General features: G+C 43.1%; 1 protein-coding gene across 1 annotated transcript in view; it reads left to right on the top strand.

Moving 5' to 3' along the window:
• EPB41L4B (erythrocyte membrane protein band 4.1 like 4B) overlaps positions 1 to 9,637 on the top strand; it is a gene marked incomplete at its 5' end in the record, with an annotated part of 32,576 nt that extends 22,939 nt beyond the window's left edge. The window contains 10 exons of the mRNA XM_010151701.1: positions 1 to 18; positions 661 to 748; positions 1,782 to 1,870; positions 2,179 to 2,248; positions 2,430 to 2,599; positions 2,699 to 2,808; positions 4,759 to 4,789; positions 5,320 to 5,353; positions 6,419 to 6,486; positions 9,306 to 9,637. Coding sequence (XP_010150003.1) covers positions 1 to 18; positions 661 to 748; positions 1,782 to 1,870; positions 2,179 to 2,248; positions 2,430 to 2,599; positions 2,699 to 2,808; positions 4,759 to 4,789; positions 5,320 to 5,353; positions 6,419 to 6,486; positions 9,306 to 9,453 — 826 coding nt within the window. The remainder of the gene's footprint in view (positions 19 to 660; positions 749 to 1,781; positions 1,871 to 2,178; positions 2,249 to 2,429; positions 2,600 to 2,698; positions 2,809 to 4,758; positions 4,790 to 5,319; positions 5,354 to 6,418; positions 6,487 to 9,305) is intronic.
• Positions 9,638 to 9,850: the final 213 nt, after the last annotated feature.

Raw genomic sequence — 9,850 nt, 5'->3', positions numbered from 1 at the left:
GAAATTGAAAGAGTGCAGGTAGGGTACCTGTGTGGGAGTGGTGTCTCCTAGCAACAGGAGGTTTTCTTCTCTTCTAAAGTCAAATACGTCCATGAGAACCCCTTCAGCAGATGTGAAATGGCAATTATGTTTGTCAATTGAGAAGTATTCTAGACAGACTTGGAGCCCTCCCCTTCCTTAGAAATGGGAAGGGGTAATTTAGGGAAGATTGGTAGGGTGAGTTTTTCTTTTTGTTGATTATTTTTCTTCAGGTGATGTCATAACAGTTTAAGCAGTCTGATCTTTTTTCTGTTTGAGCTGGAAAAAATTCTTTCTTTTTGATTTGTACACATGTAAAGTTTTTTGTTCAGGGCAGTAGCAAATAGTTTTTCTGATCTTTTGTTAATAAATACAGTATGTTTTGGTGATGCTGTCATCCTGAACCTTCATCCTTATTGGTAACTTTAGACTTCAATGTTTTTTCCCTCTGATTTATTTTTATAGAATCATTTATTTTTCTTTGGAGGGAAAAGGGTAAAAACATAAGCTAAGCTTGAAATACCATTTAGTGTCATTGAGGATTGAAGGCCCAAAGAAAAGGGCTAGGGGAACAAATTTTAAAACATTTTAAACAGACGAAAGTTTCCTACCCTAAAGTGTAAATAAATTTTATGTTCTTAGGGGAAAGAGCCCAGCGCAGGCCGAATTGTGCTACTTGAACAAAGCTAAATGGCTAGAAATGTATGGTGTAGATATGCATGTAGTTAAGGTAAGCTCCATGTCATACTTTATTTTATGAATGTCCTGTCAGAACATTGAATGGAGATGCTGTCTCAGACAAAACAGCCTTGACTTGGAATTTAATGTAATTTAATATACTGCCAGTTAACATAAGCATTTAATTACTGATTTGGGTAAAGACCAAAAAGTAGACAACAATAATACAAACACAGAAATGCATTTCCTTCCCATTCCCCAGCTCAACTTAAGTCCAGCACCTCTCCTCCCCTCTTCCTAGTGCCAGCCTCCCTTGTTTTCCCAGCGGGTTACACTCCTACCCTCCCACAGCAGCCCACAAGGTTGAGGTCATCCACAGGACAGTTTTTGTGCTGCTTCATGCCTCTCCATCATCTTCCTCTGCTGACCTGTGCTTCTTGCTGCTCCTCTGCTGCGATGTGGGTCCACATGTGGGCCACTGTCCCTCAGGGTCAGGAAACCCTGTAAGGGTTCTCTGCAGGCTGCAGTCCCTTGGGGTTGTCCCGTGAGCCATCACACCTCAGGTGTGTCCCTGCCCTGCTGTGGGTCAGTCCCTCAGGGGGGTCCCTGGTGTGGTGTGGATTGCCCCTGGGCCATGGTCCCTCAGCAGGGCCTCTTCCTGCAGGGGGAGGCTCCTCCCAAGAGTGCATCTCCAGCCATGTCTCCCATGGAATCCCTTTCCACATGCCTTTTCCCATGTCCCTCAAACTTTGCCTTTTGTTCTTCTCCCTCTGGCACCTCCTGCTTGCTCTTAAACACGTGTGAGGCGAGATGTGGGCTTCCCTGGCTGCAGGGCTGGTGTGGGGCCGTTTCCACAGGCATCTGGGGTGGCACACAGCCTACTCCCATGTGGGGCACCCTGCAGCTCCCTGTTGCCAAAACCCTGCTAGTTTGCACCCAATGCAGATACATATTCTGCTCTGTTATGTTAAATAAATATGCAAACCTTATGGTTTAGTTTAAAACCTATGTATTTTGACGTACTACTGTAGTAAGATTTACACTACTAATGGCATATCAATTATTGATTCTGTGCTTGCTTGCAGGGAAGAGATGGTTGTGAATATGCTCTTGGACTGACACCAACAGGCATATTGATCTTTGAAGGAGCCAACAAAATAGGCCTATTTTTTTGGTAATCTGTTTTTGTGTTCTATTCCTTTCTGTTAAAATGCTGAAATGTCTCTCTTTAACATAAGTGTCCTGACTGCATTTTGTAACGTAGATGGAATCTAAATCTGTAGGTAAATTGGCCTGCTTAGAAGCCCCACTCTCAAATGTGAAATATCTGTTAAAATATGGTCACATTTCCAGGACATCATACCTTTTATTGTGATTCCTGAGGTGTTCCAGCATTGCAGATCGCTCATATGTTTTGGAGGGTTATCCTAAATTACAAAATACTATTTTTCCATTAATTTTCTTCTTGCTTCTTGCGTTTAGGCCTAAAATCACAAAAATGGACTTTAAAAAGAGCAAACTAACACTTGTGGTTGTAGAAGATGATGAACAGGTAACTTTTCTCTTCCCTTACTTGGGCCTGATCCAACAGAGAGCGGGGGGTGCGTGTGCTCAGGCCGGTAAGAACACAAGGGAGGCTCAGCACACTGTTGGCCCAGGCTGTATTTCTCCTGCCGAGGACAGTAACTAATACCATGCCCGCCAGCTTCCAAAGCTTTTGTTTCTGCATTTAGGGCAGAGAGCAAGAGCACACGTTTGTTTTCCGGTTAGACAGTGCCAAAACGTGCAAACATTTGTGGAAGTGCGCGGTGGAGCACCATGCTTTCTTCAGATTGCGAGCCCCAGCAAATAGTAAATCGAGTAGATCCGACTTCATAAGGCTGGGATCACGCTTCAGATTCAGGTATTTAGCAAAGCAACAGCAATATGTTTGTGTTTATGCAAAGGAGGAGTTACAGCACGCAGTGAAGGGCAGCACTTAACTTTGTTTCTGTATTTTAAGTGGGCGAACAGAGTATCAAGCAACGCATGGGACAAGATTACGCAGAACTAGTACATTTGAAAGAAGGCCCAGCAAGCGATACCCATCTCGGAGGCATTCAACTTTTAAGGGTAAGTGTCTGTACGTGTGTTCCGTTAACCGGTTGTGCAGATGTCCTGTTAACTCATATAAATGTCCTGTTACAACTAGAAAATCTGTACCACAGCATAAAAAGAAAAACAGGTCAGACCACCTTAAAAATCAGAATAAACTTGTGTTATTTCTCCAAAGTCAGTCTCCATTGTTCGTATCTGCTGGTTTTAATCTCTGTCTACACTTAATTCTTCCATCCTCCGTCTGTGGAGAAGAGGGAAGTTGAGGAGGGAAGAAAAGTTGCACCAAACTCAATGAGGAGAAGCATGTCATGTTTTCTCTGGAAAAGTGTTTGTCCTGTAGAGCGGGGCTGTGCCCAGAAGCCTTGCTGACTTGCTTTGCCTAGCCAGGCAGCTCTGGGGTTATTGGGCAGTCTCATCACGCAGGTGTTGCTGCTTTGCTGACTGTAATGGCATGTTACTCACCTGTCTAGGCCCTAACCTTAACCAGCTTTCTCTGGGAGTTGAAATGTGCTGAATTTGAATGGAATGACAAGGGGTTGATTTCCCATGAGGTTTTGTTATTTGTCCTTCAAAGCTTCAGCTGAGATTTTTATTCCTTGTAGAAAAACCTAGGAGGGAGCACTTCAAGACAAGCCTCTCCAGATTATTTGAGGCTGGAGGTGTAGTTGCTGTATGGAAGAGGGTGAGCTGACATTCCCTTAGGATGTCTTTGTGCTCCTTTGCATTCCTTGAATATGACCTCAATTCCATGAAAAATCCCTGTGGTATTATGGTATTTTTTTCTCATGCACAATGATGGGGGAAAGGGTAGCAAGCTGGTGTGGTTTCTAGAGGCTGTAACACCTCCTTACCTTAGTACTTGTCATTGTTTTACAGAATGCAGATTTATTAAATTTGTGAGATACTGTTATGTGATACATGAGTCAATTATATGGTAAGCGTGGATGATTTCATAAGTGGAAGGATTGATTATTTTCGTTTTATTTTTACAATAACAAGATCTCTCAGACCTGCAGGTTACACCGTGTGTTTCAGTGCTTCCGTACTTGTGCCTGTGAGATGAGGGGAGAAGAGAGGCAGCGTGGCTTATGCTGAGTTTAGTTCTCTGTGCACAGCAGCCAGGCAGAGCTTCTGTCACACCCGGATGATCTCCCTGCAGCGAGCTCAGTAGCGTGCTTGTTAATGCAAAAGATCCCTTTAGATTACTGTCTTTCACATGTCTCTTGGCCACTAAGACTTGTACCTAGTTGCAGCCCACAGGTGTTGGATTCTCTCCTGGCTCGGTCTGAGACTTCCACAGTGTCTCCTTAAGCCTGTCATCCACTTTATGCATTCGGCAGGGACTTGGGTTTTCAACTGTATCGCTCAGCAGTTTTTCAGTGCTCTTGAAAAATAGGCTGTTTGTCAGGCAAAAGAAATGATACGTCCCAGTTACGCCGCCTTCGCCATTCTTTCCAGCCTGTCCAAAGCACAAGCTAAGACCTTGTTGCTCAGGATTGCTCAGTGCCTTCCCATACTCCCAAGATGGTGTAGGCCGTTACCAACTTCAGGAACACTCTGGTTTCTGTAAGGTGCAAAATTGCTGTGAGGGGTAGCTTCTGATTTCCAAGGGATTCAGTGGTATTGACATGGTAGCTTACGGCAAGGTGAGAAAAGTAGTGCTCCGGTTGTGCAGAACTCCCTCTGCCAAAAGCCCTTCTGTGGAGACATCTGGGAGGAATGCTCGTCTGCTGTCATCTTTGATGGGCTTTGACTCAGGCAGAAAGAGAGGGAGGTGCGCGTCTGCCTCATACTTCACGTGCTCGCCCAGGAACGCCGGAGAGCGCAGGGCTGCGCTTGCCATCCTGATGCAGTCCTGCGAATACGAGGCTTTGCTTACGCTGTGCTGTAACATCCCGATCGCGATAGCTGCAAAATGACTGATATTTCATGTGTCTCAAGGTCTTTTGTTTGTTTCTTTTTAAGCAAACAATCCTGTGAAAGCAGCACAACTGTGGTAAGTGACTGCCCCACTTCTGTCTGCCTCTCGGTTGCTGTTGTCAGGCAAAAAAGATTCTTAAGACATTTCTGCATTAGGATTTGTCAAAACAAATTCTCTGGTGTGGGATGAATTGCTTTGGGATCTCCCATTATGCCGCATGGGATTCTTCTTGGGGACTGCCTGTGAGACTTTAAGTGCTTCTTTGGTTTTTTCCTTTTGTTTGGGGTTTTTTTGTTTGTGTTTTGTTTGGGATCAGACTAAAATGAAGCATATTTCCTTTCTGCACGTTGCTGTTTTGCTCATTTGTCTAGCATAATTTGTTCCTGTTTCATAAAGGTAAAATGAAGAGATAATTTTTGCACCCTTCTTTCTTGCACCCTAATTGCTGTGTTGTGTATCTTGAATAAAACGTTGATGTCCTTAAGAATGAGTTGTACTTCGCTGTAATACTTCCCTGAAGAGCAGAACCCTGACCTATGGGAAATTGTGACATAGATGTGTGGCTGACATAAAAACTTATGTTTGTTTTCTTTCTCCTCCCTTAGTGCTAAAAATACTCCCGAAGTCCATAACTACCAGGTAAGAGCATAACAATTGTCAAGGAGAATATTGTCACTTTCTTGCTTAGTCGTAAATATTTTTGCTCTTTATAATTAGTACAGCTGTTTTGCTCCCCTTTTGTTACTTTGGGGCGAGATTCTCTGAGGTGGTTCAGAAATAAACAGCATCGTATTGGGAGTTAAAGAGGGGGGAGAGTGGGAGGACTCCTCTTTCTTCCCTGGTGTTCTGGTATGCTCTGCAAACTGAATACACTCCATCTGCCACCTCCTTCCCTTCCCTTTCCTTGAAATCCCTTCCCTTCCCTTGAAATTCCCTCCCTTTCTTTCCCTTGCAATCCCATATTAAGACCTTTGGGACCATATGATGGACCCCAGGAGACTGGTCTGTGAGCAAGCTTCTGTGTAGAGCAGGCTGTCACATTGGATGATCTGTGACAGCGAGTTCAGACTTGCAATTGTCTTTCCCATCACAACACTTAAGGAGTTCAGTGTTTGTTGGTTTGGCTCAGTTTGTTTTTTTTAAACAAGCTCCTTTACACACTTCAGGGAAAACGCTTACCCCATTTTCATCTGTTACACTAGCAGTCAGTGCTACTGCGAAAACAAGCTGTGATTTCATCCTTAACTGAGCCTTAACACTTGTTTTTTATTAAAAGCCTCACTGGTGATTTTGTTTCACTGTTTCTCCTCAAGATCTCATGGATGTGAGAGGGAAATGCTGTCACCAAAATTAGGTGACCTTCTGAAGACTGCTGTTACAACAGTAACCTTTCTCACTCTCCACCTTTGATTAAAGCTGACGTCCTTTTGATGTGATTTCTATGAGAAGCGCTGGATGTGCCAGGTTGTCTCAAACAGAAAAGCAATTTTCTTTGCATTTGCCCATGAGTGTGCCCTAAGGGGCAAGCTCATCACCAGGAGGCCCCATGTATATGCTAAATGCCATGGGAGAAGGTCTGAAACAGTGGGGTTTCTAGGGCTTAGGTGGGGCACATTCCTCATGGCCCCAGGAAAACAAAAAGTTAAAGTTCATAGGGAGTTTTTATATGACTTCATTAACTGGGTTCAATGTTTTCACTTGCAGCCACAGTATCATCCTAATATACATCCTGCTCAGCCACACTGGCATCCACATACACCTGTGAATGTCAGGTAAGCAATCTTCACTTTGTGAAAAAGACAATTAATTCTTTCTTAATCTGCTGTTGTGAAGCTTTGGTGGATGTATTCAGGTGATTTTTCTGCACATGAAAAACAGAAGTTAGAAATATGTGCTGCACAGGCAGTCTTAAACAACTTCGGTTTAGGTTTTGCTTTGGCATATCCTAACCTTGCTGATGAAAGAATTTTTTCAAGTGGAGTTTTAATTCCGAATTTGAAATGCAACTTCAGTGTATTTCTGTAGGGAGTATGTTGGGTGGGAAGATGCTCAGTAGCTTCAGTAAAACTAGGTGCAATTTGATCGGTATTTAAATCTCCTAAGCAAAGCAGAAACTCATTTTAGGATAAATTTAATTTATGAGTTAACAGATTCTGGCATTGCAGCACTTTTTTTTTCATCTTTTTCAGAAAGGTATATGGAAAAATAGCATGTGTGTGGAACAATGTGTCAGGCACTTTACAGATAATTAGTGGCAGTGAAATCACAACATTGAGCTCTTGAGAACCATTTCACAAAAACATTCCTGTGTGTGCTACTGTGCTATCTGCTCACACGCTTTTTTGTTTTGTAACTATTAATGAGAGAAATTGAGTGAAAAGAAATTTCAAAAGAAATTCAGTCCAAGGTAGAACCAGCTTGGTGGAACGCACCAGTGGAGGCTCCGTGCCTGCTGGGTGGTGTCTGTGTCTGCGTGTACACGTGATAAAAATCAGCTGCTATTTTGTCCTAAGAGAAAGTAACTTTTTTGGGTTACTCCTTTTTTTAGACAAATAATTACTGTCTTGACTGGAAAATACCAATGCCCTCATCTTCATTCCTATTCATCGTACGTTTTTATCTCCATATTCTTACATCAGGATAGGGAGACTTCGTTCCTAGCGTAGGCAGACTCTGGAGATGAGGCTGAGTTTAAAATGGATGGAAAGACAGTTTGTTCCAAGTTTGACTCTGAGAATACAGGAAAAAGGCAAATATGTTATTAGAAATACTTACTGGGCAGAGAGGCAGACATATTGTCATCTAAAGCTTCCAGGCATACAGCAGTAAAGCAGATATTAAATTTATGCTACACAGAGGACAGTTAAAATTGGGTAATTAACTTTGCCTGTTCTTCACAATCAATATTCTTCTGGTTTTAGGTATTTCTTGTTCATTTACGTGTGTGTGATTTAAAATACACAATTTCATGTTACAAAAGAGTGATTGCCGAGAGAGATTAATGATTTCATAAATGAGGTTTTGCTGAGATTTCTTGGAATATTTCTTCTCTTATGGTACTAGTCTGTAACACTGAAAAGCCAAACGGTTCACCCTGGAGCAGAGTGATACTGAAATAAGCACAATCATGTATTGTAAAGTGTGTAGGCAACCTCCCCCTTCAGCCCCTCCGCTGCCTGGGCAAAGATTAAGGTCAGTGAAATAGGAACAATGGCTTTTTTTATAGCTAGACTTGTAGGTCTAAAAAACATACTTAAAAGCTCAGTTGTGCAAGCTCGGTAGAAAATGTGCTCGGAATTTTTCTCCCAGGCAGGTAGAAGCGTTTAGATGGGTGCTTGAAGTGGGAGCTTTAAGTTATTCTTGAAGTCACAGCAGAACAGTTGAACATTTAACATCTTGGATAGTTTAATTTGAGAAAGCTTAATCCATCTGACTTACAAACTTGAGATCAAAGCACAAATGCATGAAATGCATTCTGCTGGGCAGGCAGGTGTGGAGTGGGCCAAGGGCTGAAATGAAAACTACCTGTGCAATATGTGTTACGTGTGGTTTTTTGTTGAACGGTTTGTGAAATAATGTGTGGAGTTGTGTCTCAGTCTTCTTGGTAAAATCCTTTCAGTGATGAAATTATTTGTTTGCAGTTAACGTAATCTTCAGCCTTCTGAGAAAATTCATTCCAATTAACAGTTGTCATTACATAATACAACTTTAGAATATCTCTCAAAAAAAAAAAGTAAAATCTAAACCTGCCTGCATTTCTGCTAGCATTAAAAAAACCAAAACAACAAAAAAAGCCCCACAGAATAAAAATGCCACTTCAGCTTGGCAGTAAGGGAATCTTACTGTGGTTGCCGACATACTGTTCAAAATTTGTATTTCTTTGTGTATTTACACGCAGCCCCCAAGCAATTCAGGAGACGCTGTAGGAGTGGCTGTGGTTAATACCTCTAAGCAGCAGTAAGAATGAACTAATAAGGAAAAAATAATTTTCCCCTTAGTACTTTTGCAAGCTTTGCTCCGCAGTCGGAGGAGAAATACCCATGCTAGCTACAGGCTGTGGGTGTTCACCCCAACAAAGGCGACCGTGTGCCTCATAGGGTGCTTCGGTGTCGTTAACAGCACCAGTGCCCCACGTACGGCAGTGTTGACAGGAGAGCCATTAGCATTAATCAGGATTGCCTTTCTTAATTTTTCAGGCCTTAGGGTTGTATTTTCATGAGCTCAACTTCTTGCGTGATAGAGTTTGTTGTAGGGATTTAGTTTCCCTTCAGCCGCCTCCTCCCTCCCCACCATCCCTCTGGGATTCAGGAGCGTTGATGTGCAGCACTGGTCTGGACCGCTTGAAAACAGGGAGGAGTTTTGAGGGCTGAGCTCTGATTCAAAGCCTTTTGAAGTCAGCTCAAAGACTCACAGTTGCCTCAGCGGCCTCCGCATCAGTCCTGTAGGTGTGCGGCCACCTCCCTCCCTTACTGGTAGCTGCCCGTTACGCCGTGGGCACGCTCGGCACTTGCTGGATGAACTCGTGTTAGTGTGTAGCGCTCGTAAGTTTGCTTCCATCTCTCACTAACCACTAACTGTGCAAATGGTACAGGCCACCCTATCACGATGACAGGCCCTATTGGAAACCCCCCACAAGTGGAGAGGACAGCAATTTACGGTATATCCAGGAACAGAACCAGAAGAATTTAGGAGGAGCCCAGAGTCTGGTGTTCCAAGACAAACTCATGACGACTCTCTGAAAAACAGTCATCTTCATTTCACCTGCCATCTTAGACCATCATTGCATCCCGTGCTCCTTGTCCGTCTGCAGTGCGTTCCAAGTGTACCGCGCCTAAAGTGTGTGTCTCTGTACGTACACCCATCCCTGCTTGGTGTTCGTGGACGTTCTTGGGAAAAGGACTTTCTGAATCTTTGTAAAAAAAAGTCTTGAAAAGCCTCTCATGAAAGCTGGTAAGAATTTTCAGCACCCCAAGACCAGGAATATTTCTAGGGATTTACCTCTTAGCGTACTCTCGGATCTGTGACCCCTCTGCCTGCTGCTGGAGATCAGCCATTTGTGCCTTAGTTATTTTTATTATCTTGTTTCTTCTTGAGTCATATTAATAGATGAAGTTTGAGAAACTTTGATTTAGCTGA

Source organism: Eurypyga helias, unplaced genomic scaffold (genome assembly GCF_000690775.1).
Source record: "Eurypyga helias isolate BGI_N326 unplaced genomic scaffold, ASM69077v1 scaffold1025, whole genome shotgun sequence".
NCBI classification, from domain to species: domain Eukaryota; kingdom Metazoa; phylum Chordata; class Aves; order Eurypygiformes; family Eurypygidae; genus Eurypyga; species Eurypyga helias.
Note: the sequence above shows the minus strand (reverse complement) of the source record. Positions and strands in the feature narration are given on the sequence as shown.